The 18,141-nt window shown below is 35.1% G+C and overlaps 1 protein-coding gene across 2 annotated transcripts; it reads right to left on the bottom strand.

Annotated features, from left to right (window-relative positions):
* Positions 1 to 105: 105 nt before the first annotated feature.
* LOC147393914 (ubiquitin carboxyl-terminal hydrolase 9-like) lies at positions 106 to 16,840 on the bottom strand. 2 transcript variants are annotated; one of them, XM_086455302.1, is made up of 14 exons: positions 16,725 to 16,840; positions 16,290 to 16,536; positions 15,176 to 15,430; positions 11,084 to 11,228; positions 9,300 to 9,359; positions 9,075 to 9,170; positions 7,379 to 7,777; positions 7,089 to 7,229; positions 4,951 to 5,121; positions 3,380 to 3,637; positions 3,133 to 3,281; positions 1,185 to 1,754; positions 804 to 1,077; positions 106 to 716 (listed from the first exon to the last, which is right to left on the bottom strand). In XM_086455302.1, the coding sequence occupies exons 2-14, from the start codon at positions 16,439 to 16,441 to the stop codon at positions 549 to 551; spliced, it is 2,838 nt and encodes a 945-aa protein (XP_086311428.1). In that variant the 5' UTR covers positions 16,442 to 16,536; positions 16,725 to 16,840; the 3' UTR covers positions 106 to 548. The 2 variants fall into 2 exon arrangements, with proteins under 2 accessions (XP_086311428.1, XP_086311427.1); XM_086455301.1 differs by having other exon boundaries at positions 16,290 to 16,823.
* Positions 16,841 to 18,141: the final 1,301 nt, after the last annotated feature.

Here is an 18,141-nt window from a genome sequence, read left to right as displayed (position 1 = left end):
ATTCTCTGAAGTTTCTTCAGATCTGCCCATTTTGGAACACATTATCATCCGAAAACCTAAAATAATCACTTACAAAACTACATTTACAATAGGCATAAAACCATGTTTCACTAGCAATCCAAATAAAATCAATTAGGCTCAAATGTTACCAACATCCCTACAGGAAACCTTAACTACAAAGTAAATTAAGAATAAGGAAAAAAGTGCAGACTGATTCAAGTAATGAACATAATACATGTTCTAACCCATCCATGTATATTTACTTTCCCACTACTACCACCACCACTTCAAAATTTCATTACAAAAAAAATAAACACATCATAAATCCATTAGCATCCTATGCTCCGCTTTCCTCTGTCCCAAATTCATCTTTCTCATATATATTTCAAAAGCCACACTGATTGATGGCACAACAGTCTCGACCACTACAAAAGTGATGCAGACCAATGACATCATTGTCTGCATCTTTAGCAAGGTTATGGAAGAAGCATCAGAATCATATTCCATCAGAAATGAATTGTCAATCTTCCCCCATCTAGTGCTATGCTCTAACTGCTTGGAGAATGAACCTGAGATTGTTCACCCACTCCTTTATCTGATTCAACTTTAACTCTACGATAGAACAACACATAAGCTGCTGATGTCTTGATTTCACCTTCACTAACAGGAGAAACATGACTGTCATCGAAATGGTACCACCTGTCCCCTTCAAGTAGCTGCACATTTGATAAAACAAATTACAAATTCTCAATCATACACCAACAAATCCCAAATAGAAGCAGATTCTGGTTTACATCTCTTACCTTTGCATATGCAGAGTAGTGACCACCACCTAGGCCACCATAATGATTGCTGATGGCATAGAGTTCGTATACATGAGATTGAGCTAAAGCCTTGCTCTTCACATATTTGCCTAAATCAAGATTACGAATAGGAAAATTGACAAAGGTGTCGAGTTTGTTCTTCAAATATCGACTGTAAGAAAATCGCTTCAAGTGAAAAACAAGAATCTCTGGCAACCTCCACAAGTCCAGTTTCTTAGTAGCTTGTCTGTGTTCCTTACAGGTGGGACAATACCTGCGTTAACAGAGAGAAAAAATGATAATAATGCATGAGCATGGCAAAACAAAAGTTGATCGGGCCCAAAAATAAATGTGCAATTTAAAGGTGTGAATGCATTCTACCACATGTCATCAGGCCCTAGAGGTTCCTCCTTCAAGAATGCTTCCAAGCATGAAAATAACGAAATCGCTTCCTGCCGTGTTTTCTTCGCAGTGAACCCGGTCTTGTGAACCTCAGGAAGATTCTCTAGGAAGCACAAATCATATAGATCATGTTCTCTGTTGGACCAATCTAACAAAACCCTCAAAAATTTTCCTGGTTTAACAAGGGAATCACTTTCTATCGGACTGCAACTCAGGCCCTTTTCATCAGTTAGAGAAAGCTGAAAGGACATGTTTCCCTCAGACATTTGCTCGAGTTCTATCCCGTCCATAGACTGGTCCTGAAGTCCAGATTGAGGATTGCAGCTGTTTGTCGGTCTGTTGAAGTCAACTCCTGAAGTGGATCCATTTTCCTTGCTGGTACAAACCTGATTCAAAGGAAGATGTGCCTTTGTTTTCAACAATGGAGCAAGCATCATGTGTACTGCATTTTCAATATCAGCTCCAGTTTGTGAGCCCTCTGCTAAACAAGTAACCAGTGGTATTCCCAAAAGCTTGCTGACCCCAGTGTTGAGCATATCGGATGTACATCTGACAGCACACAAATCCATTATTGTTAAACATAACCATACAACCAGAAACGATTGTTTACAACTAGCGGTTGAGGGACTGTGTAACAAATCCAAAACATATTTGGCAAGGTACAATGCTCATGACATGCAACATTTTATTAAGAAATCATCATGCTCATTACTCATGCAAGCCACATTAACCAGTCACTGACTACCATGAATATGCATACATGTGGGGTGCAGTTTTATAGGTAATATGACTCCTTCCTTTTGACAATCTAAGCAGTTGTTTGAAATCATAAAGCTTACAAATCAGCGAATCCAAATGTATACAGAGTTCAATTCCACAGGACCTACAAGGCAACAATAATCTCACAAGATGGAAGTTGAACCCCCAGTAGAACTGCTTCAATCTAGGGATGGAAATGGATCCAGTCACGAAACTCAAATCTTATGATGGCAAAGAGTAAGGTCAACCCGGGATGGAAGTACCCTAAACATAACCAGTTTCATGTTTGGATCATATTGGATTTAGATAATTTGGGTTGGACCATTACAGTATGGGTTGGTTTCACTTGGTTTTACTTGGACTATAGTAAGTTTCCATTTGATCCCAAAATGCGGCATGTCAACCAACCCATAACTTGATCCAATGAGGAAGCAATATTTATTAGCTTCAGCTTGGTTTTGGCTAGACTTTGGTCAGGATTGGGTGAACCCAACTATCTTGGCCCTTTTTTGAAACACGTTCATGGAGCACCATATGGCGATGAACGAAGAGTTGAGCTTTGCCGAGGATAATTACCTCATCATGGAGATCATCCTTGACAAAAAATCAGCTCATTCCAACATTTCTATTTTATCCAGAAAAGATGGCAAATTGAAAAAATGATGGTCCTGTCTATTTTTACCATTAATTTGACTCAACATTTGATGTAGTTGGAAGTTTCAGAGACGATTTTTTTTTCAATGATCTCCGTGGTGAGAAAATCATCTTCACCAAATATCAGCCCTTGACTCATCTCCATGTGGACTCCATGAGCATGTATCAAATTTATTCTGTCATAATATCCCAACCCTATCACAGATAAAGAAAGTGTATAGTTGTAACTACTGGCAAGCAGTCCATCACTTTCGACCCAAAACTGGGAATCAAGACCTCATTATCCACAAATAAAAACAGACAAAGCATACCCACACAGACACATGTATCCTATTAATCAAGCATACATGAATCTCTCAGATCATAAAAATATGCCTGATGTGGCAAAGTTTGCACCAGTAAATTGAAAGGGAATATTCATTTACACATAAACCCCCATGCACTAAAGAACAGCAAGAACCATTATGTTTGAACTGTTAACTATGGGTTGAAAGGAAAGAAAAAGAAGACTTACTTTTCTTCACTTCGATTAATTATCTCAAGCTTCGGGAATACCTCATGTTTTTTAGGAAACCTATAAGCTACGATATGCTCATCATCCTTTATCGTAGATAATGGTTCAAAAGAATTCTCCAAATACCGATATATCCGATGATCATAAACCTGGAAATTAGCAACTCCACTTCAGTAAATGATGATAAAACAATTACGCAAGAAAAAGAGTTACTGAGAAGAATCAGGGATAGTCTTCCATAATTTACCTCTGCAAGCAACAAACTTTCATCATTCTTTAAGCAGCATTCAGTACTCAAAGCCTGAAGAAGATCTTTACAGCAACCATGTTTTAGCACAGTCACGGTGTAAGGCATGGGAAGAGCACTTCCATCACCATAGAGTACGGTTATTGTCATGGACCGTGTGACTGTTGAAGGTAATGGCAAGGACAAGTACATAAAGGGATCAAAAGTTACTGAAACCTTGCTGCAAAGTGGGCAAACCAGTGTTGATTTATATTGACCCTGACAATTTGTCACCCATTTCGTAGTGTTAGAAAATAAAATATAGCAAGTATTATTAAACTTGCATGTCTAACAAACACCAAAAACCTCCAAAGCACTGGAAAAAGACTTGAATATGAACTTAAAGAAGAAATATTTGGTACAAGGAGAAACATATAAATGGGATGTTTAACATAAAGCTTTTTGTATGTTGCAAGTATCATAAATGAATCTTTTTTAAAAGATGTTTTTCTTAAAAATTGATTCCAAATAAAACTTCCAAAAGAAGCATTTCTTTCCAGTCTCCCTGATTTCTAAACAACTAGTAATCAACATATTAAAATAAGATGCACAATACGATCACGTTTCTGTTTTTTTTTTTTTCCTTCTTTTAATGCTAAAACTACGTCATTTCTGTTAAAAGTGCAATTACCACAAAAATAAAAATAAAATTGACAAAGCCAATGAAGAGATAATGATTGCAAGAGTCCCAGTGATACTACAAATTATGTAGCTACACATTATGGGGACCCTAGCATCATCAGCAATGCCTAGGCTACAGAACTGATATTAGTCTCATAAGAATAAGCAAAATTTGTGTTACCAATTTTTCAAAGAATTATTTAAGTCAGCAGTATAAAAAATTATTATTGGAAAAAAACGAGAGAAGTATCCCGCTTGCTAGGACATGCTATTTCAGCTATCCTGAAGGCATACTTTTCTAGCCCAGTCCCCTCGATCCACTCCACTCATCAATGATCTTCGCACACCCAGAAAAAGTAAACTAAGAAATAAAAAAACTTTTCAAGAAGTACTACCAGAAACAATAAGACTGCTGAGCCATCTTGTTTGGCCAAATGATAACATGATTACTGTGGGACATATTAAGAGTTTGCACATGAACCTAACACCGATATTTAAGTTAGACGCACACCAGGTAAGTCTCTTTGAAGAAATTGCCTTTTAGAGTTTATTGAGACACATGTGCTAACAAACAAGCTGAATGGTCCTTATATTCACAAACAAGGGCCAATAGCAAACAAATATTGTCTCCATCATTTTCTACAGGCATTAAGAAGAAACAATATGCCAAATAGGAAAAATTCCATTGTTTAAAGTTTTAACTACTTTTGTAGTTTCACAGTTATCAATGGCCAAGATAGAAATTAACTAAAATAGAGGGTTTTGTGCAAGCAAGCAACCATTCATAAGATAAAAAAAGAAAAAATAATTTGATTCGTTCAACTTCTAATAATTTGGAATGATCATAAAATTACAAAAATTCAACAATTGATATATGACTTTAGGAAATGCAAAATATTATGATCACTCACTTGGCAAACATCCACAATTACAGAATCATTTCGAGCCTTGTGATTTTCCCAACATTCATCTGCAACTTCCTCGTCAAGACGACCGTTCGCATCCTTTGCTTCAATGTAGGGCTTGAGCTTGACACGATTCAAATCTTCATGCAGTCCATCCAATAAGAAGGCGAGAAGTTCCTAATGGAAGAAAAAAAGAAATCCTCATTTTAAAATTTTACTAATTAATAAATAACCAAAATGCAAATAAAGCACCAATAAAAAAACAAAAACAAGACAACCTCCACCAGTTCCAATGGAAAGAGTATAAAAACAACTAGAATTTAACAATAATAAACCACCAATTAAAAAATTGCAAGTCCAAACATCTATGCCAGCATAGGATGATTCTTCCATAGCAACTAAAACATTTTGCACTCTATTAACTTCAGGTCCTGTGCAACAATCATAAAACATCTATTCTGCCAAAATCTAAAGCATTTGAACATGTATTAGCTTGAGAATATGAAACACAACCACATGGAGCTATGTGATTCAAGCGTTTGGGTGTCAACAAGGTCACGTCTGGGAATTCCATTTATGCATTGCACCAAAAATATGGAAGTCAAAACCCAAACCAGTAATGTGTAATGTGTTCATGAAAATTTGGTGCAAGCCACATATAAGTACAATGACAATTTTGTATCTCATCCCATTAACTAAACTCACACAAATTTTGTTGTAGCCTTGTATGTCCAGCTAATATAGAAGGTTATAAAGTGCAAACTTAGGTCAAACAAAATACGCAACTTTCAAATATATTTTAATGTGAATTCCATACAGAGAAGATGCCTGCAAATGATCTGTGGGTGCTAAATTCTGCAACTATTGATTCACATGACACCTCGAGGACAACTGGACAAGTGTACCCAGATCTCGAAGCCAGACACAGATTATAAGTTGGGAACCAACATAGATTTCCAGATGATTGGACTGTGCCTATTAAGGCTAATCCATGAACCTCAAACTAATATTGTGATTAGTGAGAAGATAAGAATTTTTTTTTCTGATAGGTATAAATTTATTCAAGAAGAAGAAAAAGAGAATATACAAAGTCGGCCGAAATGACCAACGTGGAATGGGTCAAAGAACAGCAACATCAAAACCCACCTATCTCCCACAAAGAGAGTCCCATCTAAATACAAAGTCCTAAAAGAATACACCTTTGAAATCCGGACAAAGTTTACACCAAAAGAAAAGCAACCCAAGAATGTCCAGCAAAATATCATGCCTTGAAGATATCTCATCCTTGAGTCGGGAAAGTATGCAAAGATCGACAATTCATATCAAGCCTTTCCCTCAATCTAGGAAGATCCCAATAAATAAAGGATCAGCAAGGCAGCATAAGAAATCTATAAAAAGAATTGTGCTGTTAAAGGCAAGGCATTCTATCTTCACTTCAATTACAATTAGATTCTTCTATAACCTACCTTTCTTAGCTTTGGAGTGCATTGCAGGTACTCCCCCAGGCATTCCAATTGAATTAGGTATTCATGGCAGATACCTCAACGTATAGGAGGAATTTGGAAAATTTTCCCCGCATGGGGAAGACAACATTTATAACTAATGGAAGCATGTTTGTCTATATATACTACTTCAGAATTTTTTTAAGAGGTAGACAGAACTACATAGCCACTGCAGAAGCAACAATATTACACTGTAGAACCTTCTCTTTTTTCTAAGTATTATCCATAGAATGTCAGATACAAGACATACTTTTTCCAATCTGAAATAACTAAAATTGCAAAAGAACTATTCAATCAATCTTCTTGAAATCAACAGTATGGGTAAAGTATTCATTAGTTTAACTCATAATTATTTTTTATCTCCTAATCATTCATTAACTTCTTTTGCGGGCACCTTAAACAGTAAGGTAATAAGCTATATTCCCGGACATGGAAAGGAAGTAGGACTAATATGATATGCATATGACATCTACACTTAAATTTGAAGTATATGATATGGATATGGCACCCAATTTGGAATTGTAATATAACATAGGAGGAATGTCTGCCACCTCCAAGAAACTTACAAGAGATTTATTTAGATTAGATTGACATGAAAAGTAGTGATTGGACTCTACTACATATAAGAATGATAGTACTGACTTGAGAATCATGCTGGTTATACCCACTGAATTGGGGCGCAAATCGGGCAAGTTTTCCTTTAAATGCACGTGGGGCAATTGGTGCTCTTCCAGAGGACCATAATTTCCTCAGCAACTCACCAAATGCAATTGCAAGTTCACCCTGTATAGCAACAACCAAAATAAAAAATAAAAAAAACTTGTTTAGGCAAATTCTTGAAGGAAAATCCAAATTTGAATGTTAAACCATCACAATTTGGAAAACTCGTTTATGAAAGGAAAATGAGGAAATAAAATAAAAATGCCACCTACATGCATTCCTAGAGGATTTTGCTTATTAATCTCCTCACTGTAATCCTGCAAAAAATACTCAACCAGGGGTGGTGTATGTACTAAGCATTGAATAGCACTGTTCATAAAGCAAGTATTTCCTAGGTTTTGCAATCCAGCCAACCCTCCCCCATCTCCTTTTGTCATAGTGCTCAGAATATCATATCCATCCTCAACATCAGTTACTGGTGAACTTAAACTATTTCCTTGATACAAATTACAGACATATCCTGTTGAATAACCGTTTGACAGAGTAGGGCCGCCTGCAATTGTTACAGATGACCTTGAAGGTTCGATTGGTACCAAAGCTAACCCATTTCCTGTTGAGTCCATTCCAAACCCAGAGGACCAAAACCCATCAACTTGCACCTCCAAAAGAATCTGCAAAAAAGAATGCATTAACAGACAGACAATATACAGGCTTGAAGTGAGCAACCAAGTCAACACTCATATTTAAACCTGCGCTATAAGATAATAGAACCAGGAAATAGTTTAAGACAGATTCTCGGAACTAAATGCAGATCATTAAATTATGTATTGCTTGTGTCCAGTCTTTTGAAGTTTCAAACTATGTGTGCAGAAATGATGCAATTGAACATCTGAAATATGTCATCAATGATTTATTTCTGGATCAGAGAGTGTTTTCCTCACCATTTAACTATATATGTTTTTTAATCTTTTAATCAGGAGATGTATGCATTCACCATTTCACCTATGCATCTCTATATTTGAATAAACCAAAAGCTAGTAATGTTAAAATTTATTATATGAATAGCCTTTAAAATAATATATATACATAAATTACAGACGCTTGCCAGACCCTAGATCTTCTTTAAAATCCTGTCACTCTTGCTTCATGCAACTAAGATTTAAACTCAGATCGTTTGAATAACGAAAATTCTTTACACAATGCGTAAGAATTAACCTTTTAAAATGAGAAACTTGCAATACACCTCATTCCCAAAGCTCACAACCAACTGTGCAGAATAAATATGTGAGGTACGCATTATAAAAAGTATTAGTAACCACAACTTTTTAAAAATGGGCTCCCACCTACATAAACTCCACAATCATAAGTCATTCACAGAGAAGACAACATTTTTCCAAATTTCAAAACTGCACTACTGTGATTACTATGATTATTAGTTAGTCTATGTTAGTACAAGTCCGAAATTAGGCATTGACCCAACATATGGTCCTACAGATAAAAAAAGAAAACAAAATATGGTCCTACTGGGTAGGTAAGAAACTCTTGAGGGGGAAAAAATAAGAAATGTAAACCCAAATATGTGGTGCTTACTGAAGTTTTTTTTTTTAAATCTTTCAAAAAATTAAGATTTGTAAACAGAAATATTTGGTAGTTACTGTAATTTTTCCATTCAAATATTATTTATTTTTTCACTTAAAAATTCCATGGATGTGAGGCATTGGCCAGACAAGTACCTTGCCTCAAGTCTCAAGCCTCAGCATCAGAGAACATTGAATAGAGTAGCCAAGATTCATTGTTTTTTCATAAGTGGGAGCTAAAACATAGAGCTAGTATAGAAATGGCACCAGGGCCTATGTAAGGCACAGTCTCATATTCATTCGAAAAATCAACGAGAAACAATAGTCCCTGATATATTATGACATAGGATTTCCTTTCTAATAAGACAATGGGTGCATAGAGAATACTCACATCCTGGTCCATCTGCAAGTTGACTTCCTCGAGGGTTTGGTTTGAAACAGACAATAATGAGTGTTTCCTCTTATTGAAGTAATCCCAAATTCGCACCTGAAGATAAATAGAAGAAATACAATTCACATAGAAACGTTTGTATTAGTATCTCTAATTATAGCCCATCTAAACTTTTAACCCATATGATAATACCTAAAAAAGAGAAGCTGAAACTAAAAATCATACCTCTTCCTCTTCTACCTCAAGAAGGGTGACGACCTTATTGTAAAGCTCCTGTACAGAAGCCTGAAAAATAAACTTATCAAGATGGTTCTTTATGAAACTAAAGGTGAAAGTAATTTATGAAGGCAGGCAATCTCAGATGAATCAATCATGACTAACGACCTTGGTTAGACAGCCTTAAAGATCAACACTAAATCTCAAAGTAAAAATAAAAAATTGCTGCCAAATCAGGTTGACTTAGATGAGCAAGTGCCAAACTTTCCCAAAACAAAACAAAATGTGGAGAGTAGGTCACAAGAATTTTCCAACTTAACTAAAGTCTACCTATGAAACAAAAATCAGGACATGTGCTTGGTGTCAAGCACAGATCCAAAGTTGTACACACCAACCACAAACCAGCACAATGATACGTTAGTGCTTTTTGGTCCATTTGTAAATAAGTTCACTTGACACTAGAAATAAGGAGAGAGAACGAGACAAGAACTTGATAGTTTTTATGTGATTTGCTAGAGAACTTGATTATATTCACAGACCTCATGAACCAATTCACTTCTATATAGAGGATTTACATACACCCCCACCCCTTCCTTTCCCTCCATCTCTTGGACTCTCATTTGCAGGAGAATTGGGGAAGGATTTATGGACTTTTGGTTCTTGCCTCGGTTTTCTGTGCAACACGGTTTACCTAGATAGCATGGTCTTCCTTGATCTCCGTACACTACAATCTACCTTGATAGACAACATGATATTCCTCGACTTCCTGTTCAACACGGTCTCCTCAAGTCTCATACAACATTGTCTCTTAGTTACCAGAAATGGGAGCGGGAGCAGCATGCTGGATAGAAGATCCCGGCTACCAGGCATGATATTCCTTACTTTTGTGCACAGGAAGGCCTTCTAACATCGCTCAGTCTACACTTTATTACTTCACTTATATTGCTAAAGGACGAGCTACTCCACCAACACATTCTGAATTTGTAAACCAACTCTGAAATTCATAAATTGGATGTCGTACTCAGATCTTAACCAACATACTCTAAACTTGGACCAATGATGTTCTGCTCAGATAAAAGATGTTCCTCTTAAACCAAGGAGGCTAGCTACTCTGCTCTACAACTCAACAAATCTTTATGACTTGTCTCATCTCAAACCTCTGCCTTGAGATTCATACTATTCATCATAGTTTAGAGGCAGCTGGGTTACATACAAAAAAGGCTATAAGGATGTTTGGTAGTGCAATAATCAAAACGAACAACACTACAGACACATGGAACAACTGGCATGCCAACTTTTTGCAAATCTTACAAAAAGTTGACCTCAAGTAACAATATAATTGGACAGTATGGATTTTCCAATTTCATATCAACTTCACTCCCTTTACATTAGTAGCACTATGGAATTCTTTCACCGTGAATAAGGATGTGTTTGCAGAAGCGAAATAAGTTATGCAAATGGACAATTTTCTTGTCTTGTGCACACACATGCCGTTTACCAAGGAACTTAATTTCTGTGAGTACAGTAAATCTTAAGAGAAAAATAAATATTTTTTTATATAGAAGTAAGCCAAATAAATGAAACAGAAGATGGCAGATGGCAGATGACAGAGCAACATGATTGAGCTCATCATGCCTAAGTTTTAATTATCATAAAGGCTACACTTCATACATCTTCGCAAAAAAAGTCTGCCCCATCATCAAACCTATGATACACCAGAGCATTTTTAAAAAACAGATTTCTAAACTTTAAAGAGACATGGTAGGAAATAAACTAACCAAGGCAGGGATTACCTTTTTACTTATCCAGATGACAAATTGTTTGTTGTCTCTAGAATCAATTAATCGAAGGCAGAGGGGGTAAACCTCTACAATGAAGGTCTTGTGAAGAAAACCTTGGGAAATCAGTTTTCTAGGTAATGCTGGCCCTCCTTTATACCTGCAAATCAAATACATGAGAGACTATCAACGAATGAGCAAACAAAAGGAAAAATTACAGGCGTAATAAACCAAGCAAGGTGTCACTGTCAACCAAGTAATAAGCCAAGATCATCATAAATAAATGTACTATCCCAACTATTTGGGTTTGGTAACACAAATCTTGCTCCTCCATTAATTCTACCTAAGGTCACATCTTATATTAAAACATGTGCTCAAAAAACTTCCCTTACTACCTAACTGGAGTCCTTTTTTTTGTCTTTTTGATAAGTAAACTAGAGTCCTTTTTTACCTTCTTCTAGCCATTTTGGAGCCTTCTACCTGGATCAAAGGTTCCTTCCCACCACTGTTGTCTTGGTCTTCATTGTACAGCTCCAAATCCTTTCAACAGCATGTGTTTTATTCTATCACAGAATCACCTAAGATGGCTATATCCAAATTCTATCATATGTGATGATTTTAAATTTTGTCCTTCCAAGTCGTTCCATTCATCCATCTCAACATATCATCTAAGCTACACTCACCCTATGAACATGACGTTCCTTGAAAGCCAACATATGTTCCATAAAGCATAGTTGATAGTATAGCTATCATAGAATTTTTACCATTTAGTTTCAGTGGAACATTTTTTGATAGCAAAATGAAATTTGTTTAAAGGCGTCAAAAAAGCATAGAGCAACAAAAAGAAGGAAAGGCAAGTGAGAAAGAGCCTTATCAGGCCACAACTTCAAAATGGACTGAAAAAATAAGATATACAAACCAAGTCCTACCATACAAAGTCATCAAATAAAATGCCCAGGTCTCCCATTAGGGAAGACCATAAACAATATAGGTGTTGTAGAAAGATTTAACTTAAGCCTATCATTACAATTCCACTTCCAAAGGCTCGCATCTGCTTCCATAGGATTAAAGGGATAAAAAAGGATTTTTGTCGAAAAGAGAGGCATCTTGAATAGAAGATTCGTGCTTCTAGGAATTGTTCCTTGGTGCTAATACATCCTGTCTCTGAATAACCCCTTACTTTGTCAGAGTGGAGACTCGCTCCACTAGAGGAAACAAAGAAGGTGGGACCTATCACTAGAAAAAATCCCTCCCACTTCAGAATAACCTCTTGATTCTCACCTCTCGAATTATCTGAGGGGAGGCTCACTTGAAAAGAGTATGTGAAGGAGGGGGGTTATCCTTTGCAAAGGGTGGATGCCATCCTTAGGATCACCGTCTATAGCAGATGTCGTAAAGAAGGTGGAATTCACTATTACAGCTCCAGCAGAAGGATGGCCAGTTCCACCAATCATTTTTTTATAGGTAAACCGAATTTTAGGGCCTGTTTGGATACCAGGAGCAGAACTACTCTTTCAAAGAATAGGAGCTAAAGTACTCTATGGAGGAGCTGGAAAAGTAATTCTGTGTGGAAAGGGCGTTTGGCAATCAACTCTGTGAAGTGCTGGCAGAAGTACTTTTGTGCTGGAAGTCTGTTTGGGAACCATACTGACTTCTCATGACTTCTAGAAAAAAGACCAGAATACCCTTATATTATACCAGTTACTGTTCTTTATCTTTTAGTGTCATAATATGCCTTCAAACTATACTGTTTTTGACATTTTAACTATAAATATTAATATAATATAATATAATAAATATTAATATAATATAATATAATATTTTAAATATTAATATAATATAATATAATATTTTAAATATTAAATATTAATATAATATGTTTAAATCCATTATACTCAAAATTTTAAAAAAAATTGACAAACTGTTTTTGACATAATATGACATAATATTAAAAAAAAAATTGACAGACTGTCTTTTAGTGTCATAATATGCCTTCAAACTATACTGTTTTTGACATTTTAACTATAAATATTAATATAATATAATTTTTAAATATTAAATATTAATATAATGTATTTTAAATCCATTATACTCAAAATTAAAAAAAAAAAAATTGACAACTGTCTTTTAATGTCATAATATGCCTTCAAACTATATTGTTTTTGACATTTTAACTATAAATATTAATATAATATAATATAATAAATACTAATATAATATAATATAATATAATATTTGAAATATTAAATATTAATATAATGTGTTTAAATCCATTATACTCAAAATTTAAAAAAAAAAATTGACAGACTGTCTTTTAGTGTCATAATATGCCTTTAAACTATATTGTTTTTGACATTTTAACTATAAATATTAATATAATATAATATAATAAATATTAATATAATATAATATAATATTTTAAATATTAAATATTAATATAATGTGTTTAACTATAAATATTAATATAATATAATATAATAAATACTAATATAATATAATATAATATTTTAAATATTAAATATTAATATAATGTGTTTAAATCCATTATACTCAAAAAAAAAAAAAAAAATTAATATTAATAAATATTTCTTTCATTTGATTTAAGGGCAAATGAATTAGGAATATTTTCATAGAAAATTAATAAAGTTAAGGGTATTTTGGTAAAACGAACCGTTAGATTTTGACTCCCCGCAAGATGAGTTTTGAGAAATAAGTTTTCTCGACTTCTTCACAAAGAGTAATTTCTTGCTCTTGCGCGGAGTAACTTTTCGAAGGAATTGTTCATCAAAACGCATCCAAACGACTTCTAACTCCCCGCAAGAGTCAGAAGTAGTCAAGGAGTCCTATCCAAATGCCTACTTAGTTTCACCAATCATTATATGAGACCTTTTCTAAAAGCTCAAATCTTATAATAAACCATGGATAAGAGCATAAGCAAGTTAAATAACAAAAGATGGAGACAAATTGAACTAACATGGATCTTTCTTCTCAATAGAAATATATATAGGGTCCCGTTCGGCAGCCAACGCTTTGTCCTATATGGTTCAAAGTTTCAGAATGGGCTGGTTTTTTGTAAGTATGATCTCTATGGTAAGGAGATCATCCTCACAAAAAATCAGCTCATTCCGAAACCTCTAACCCCCATCTAGAGTGTTTTACAAAGTAATGATAAAAATCAACGGTCCACAATTCTTCAACTTGTAAACCACTTTTGATGGGGTTAGAGGTTTCGGAATGGACTGATTTTTTGTGAGGATGATCTCCTCACCATAGAGGGCATCCTCACAAAAAATCAACCAAATCCGAAACTTTTAAGCCATATGGGACAAATTTTGTCTCTCAATGTTGTCTCCCTAACATTGTTTGTCGAACGCTACCTTATATATATATATATATATATATATATATATATATATATATATAGGATGGCGTTATTACGACCCCTATTACGACTCACATTGCGACACACTGTTTGTCTTATATGGACAAAAATGCTTGGAATGGGCTGATTTTTTGTGAGGATGATCTCTGTGATGAGGGGATCATCCTGGCAAAAAATCATCCCATTCCAAAACTTCTAACCCCATCAAAATTGATTTACAAAAATTGGACGGTCTAAAATTTTTCAACTTGTAAACATGGGGCTAGAAGTTTCATAATGAGCTGATTTTTGGCAAAGATGATCTCCTCACCATAAAGATCATCCTCACAAAAAATCAGCCCATTCCAAACATTTTTGCCCATATAAGACAAAACGGTGTGTCGCAATGTGAGTCGTAATGTGAGTCTACGGAACCCAACCCTATATATATATATGGGTTTTGTTAACATGTGCCCTAAGGGCACACGTTAAGCTGCGTTAAATGCACTTTGGAAATTGAATTTCCTACCAAAAATGTCCTCAAAAGATTTTAAGATTTTTTTACCAAAACTACCCTTAAATGTTTGTTTCCAAAGTGTATTTAATGCAGCTTAACGTGAGCCAGTAGGGCACACGTTAACAAGACCCTATATATATATATATATATATATATATATATATATTAAGGATCCTACAACAAATGCTAGTCTTCAAGGAGGAAAAAGACAAAAGAGATGTTCTATTACCAATTGTGAAGCATCTTCCAAACTTCTTGATGAACCAAGACATAATCATTCCCTTCCTCTAGGGTTCTTATTAGTTCTAAATCCTCACCCTCACTATTACTCCCATTCAGAACCAGATGTGAATTATCAATCTGTCCAGGTCTATGTTCCGTCTTTAATAGAACCCCGTTGGGATGCTGAGTACCAGCAGAATGCTCATCAATTGGAAAATCACCCACGTCTTGTCCAATGTATTTCTGCCATTCCATAAACCACCTGCATAGTCCAGCAACAGTCTAGTTTACAACCATAGGATGTGTCACAGCATCAATTAGAATGTTAGCAATAATTAATAATACTCAAAAGAAATCATTCATAATAACACTTATTTACTTATCACAGAGAGAGAGAGAGAGAGAGAGAAATTAATGAAAGACACGCAATCAAACTAGTTTTTTTTAGCAATACAGAAAGTTCGTTGTGCGTTAGTGAACATTCCCATTTGAAAAGGGAATAGTCACCAAATGATGATATGTATTATTTACCGAAAAGTTCGTCAACGTGGTATGTTGAAACAGACTACACTGTTTTGGCAATCTAAAGAAGTTCAGGCCTCAAGACCCAGTTTGGTGAACTAAAGAGTCAGCAATGAGAAGAAATACCCCAAATACACACCAAGTGTGTGTAAACCTTTAGAGATGGGCCAATGTATGGCATAACATCAATTCATTCAATTTCAATTTCAGTAGTGCTTAAAATTAAAACTCTGTAGGGACAAACAAGAACCACAATGTTTTTTACCCAAATTTTTAAACGATTGGGTCTCCACGAATCATTTCAATTTTCAAATCTCCATTCTCCAAAACAATAGCTCATGCTAGAAGTGCAGGATTTATCACTTCTAAACCAGACTCAACGTGGCATGGACCCAACTAATTTTATATTACAACATACAACTTGGTCGTCATTGTAAGAAGTTTATAACCCTAAAATGTGTCCCAAAAAAAAAAAAAAAAGAGATCTCAATCTTCAAGTTTCCTGTTTCCATATTGTCTCAAAGAGGGAAATAAAATAAAATCCTTCAGAAATAACGTAATCATAAACTACAAAATCGCAGTTGAAATTGAGATCTTACTTGTTGGATAGAACGTAATACAAGTCCCCTTCTTTCAAATTAGATTCTGTAACGTCTGTTAAATCCTTTATAATCCGTTTCTCTTCTTCCGGAGTGCACGGCAAGCAACTCGCCTCATTGTCCATCATGAAACCCGATCCAGGAAGCGTCATGATCTATCAAAATATAAACAATTAAACGAAGATCTCAAAGACTCAACCTTGTCTTCGAATTCGACGAATCGATCCCCAATCTATAGTCAAGCCTACTGGAAGCGATCAAAAAACCAGAAAAAAAAAATCTATTAAAAAATATATTCAAATACGAATATATATATATATATAGTTCCTGTTGGACTAGGACAGATTCAGGGAAAAAAAACTGCGGAAATTTAATCAACTCTCAAAGAAATTCGATTAGAGTTTTGATTCGAAAAGAGAGATGTTTCAGAGAAACCCTTGGTTGCGGTGTTCTTCAAATCTCAGCGACATCTTCTTTCACGGTTTCACCGTCTTTTCAACGACTCTCTTTTACTTTCTTTCTCTCTCCGCTACAAGAGTTTATACTTTATAGGGTCCACGAAACATATTTCGGCTGATTTCTTTTATATAATAAAATTAAAAAAAATTGGGTCAAAAATATGTCCGTAGAAATGTTTCGCGGAGATTACTCTTTTTATTTCACGCCTAATTACCACGAGATATCGTGGCAGCCATAAAAAGGCAGATAGCCGTCGCATGTTTTTGGCTGCAAGGACTCACTATCCCATCTATAGTCGTACTGGAGTGACCTCAAGATTGTACTTCATATCATATCTCGCACACCCGTGAAAGTGTATGGAGTCATTAGATGCTCTTTCATCTGTATCTCGAAGAAAAGCACCTATGAGTTTTATATACTTTCACGCAACTACGTGTATTCATCCATAAATATATGACAAAATCAAAATTTAGGGTCAGAATTGTATTTGTTTGTGTTTGGCCAGAAAATTATCTTATTTGCTTCTTCCCCAATAATTATGTGAACTCATAGGTTTGGACAAATATCATTTATGTGTCTGTCACCTTGTTATTGGACCACAAGCTTTGAAAAAAATTTGTAAAACCAATGAACAAGGAGGGTATGTCCTTTGAGTGCTACTCTAAAAGTGATTTTTCTAGGATTGTGTATCCCAATTAAAGAATATGTTGTCTCTACAAGGGTAGGATATAAAATATTGTCTTAAAGTGCTATTAGAGTTGAAATCTCATTATCAATTAAATCCTGAAAAGGGAAGAATCTCAAGATATCAAATGGATTTAATGGAAATGACGATGTGTATGTGTTTTTAATTGGTAAGTTGGGGTTGAAAGGACCCCACCCTTTAATTAAAATTACTCATGAATATAATTATAAAATAAGGTAGGATGAAGTTGCGAGGGTTACCACCACATCCTTTCTCGATTCGAATGAGGACTGATGGTCAAAGTGTTTTAGGACAGCACCAAATCCTCGTCTAGATAATCGAAGTGGATAGCTATTCTCACAGACTCCAAGACTCAACAAGGAGTAGACATCTTGCATCCCCTCACTAACACAATCCCTAAAAAGGAAAGAAATAGGGGCCTAATAGCTTATGCAATGAAGTAAGCCAAGCAAAGAAAGAGCAAAAAACTTTATGAAATTTGCTCTACTTAACACATGCATGTTGATGGAACATGGTAGAACATTCATCTTGCCCTCTGACAGAAATAGAACTTAAAAAGGAATTATTTTGATTCAACCATCTCTTTATCGACTCGCCCACTTGAATTGTATATTTCGGATACCAAATAATTACATAATATCCCCAGTTATTTTTATCTCTTTTTTGATATTCAGGAATAGTAACCGA

The sequence above is a fragment of the Akebia trifoliata genome, chromosome 10 (assembly GCF_017979445.1).
Source record: "Akebia trifoliata isolate Shusen 1 chromosome 10, ASM1797944v1, whole genome shotgun sequence".
NCBI classification, from domain to species: Eukaryota; Viridiplantae; Streptophyta; class Magnoliopsida; order Ranunculales; family Lardizabalaceae; genus Akebia; species Akebia trifoliata.
Note: the sequence above shows the minus strand (reverse complement) of the source record. Positions and strands in the feature narration are given on the sequence as shown.

Coding starts and splice junctions, on each gene's coding strand:
- LOC147393914 (XM_086455302.1), bottom strand. CDS start 16,441: ATGACGCTTCCTGGATCGGGTTTCATGATGGACAATGAGGCGAGTTGC. Junction 15,431..16,289: donor TATTACGTTCTATCCAACAA/GTAAGATCTCAA, acceptor TGGACTATGCAG/GTGGTTTATGGAATGGCAGA. Junction 11,229..15,175: donor TGGAAGATGCTTCACAATTG/GTAATAGAACAT, acceptor TTTGATTTGCAG/GTATAAAGGAGGGCCAGCAT.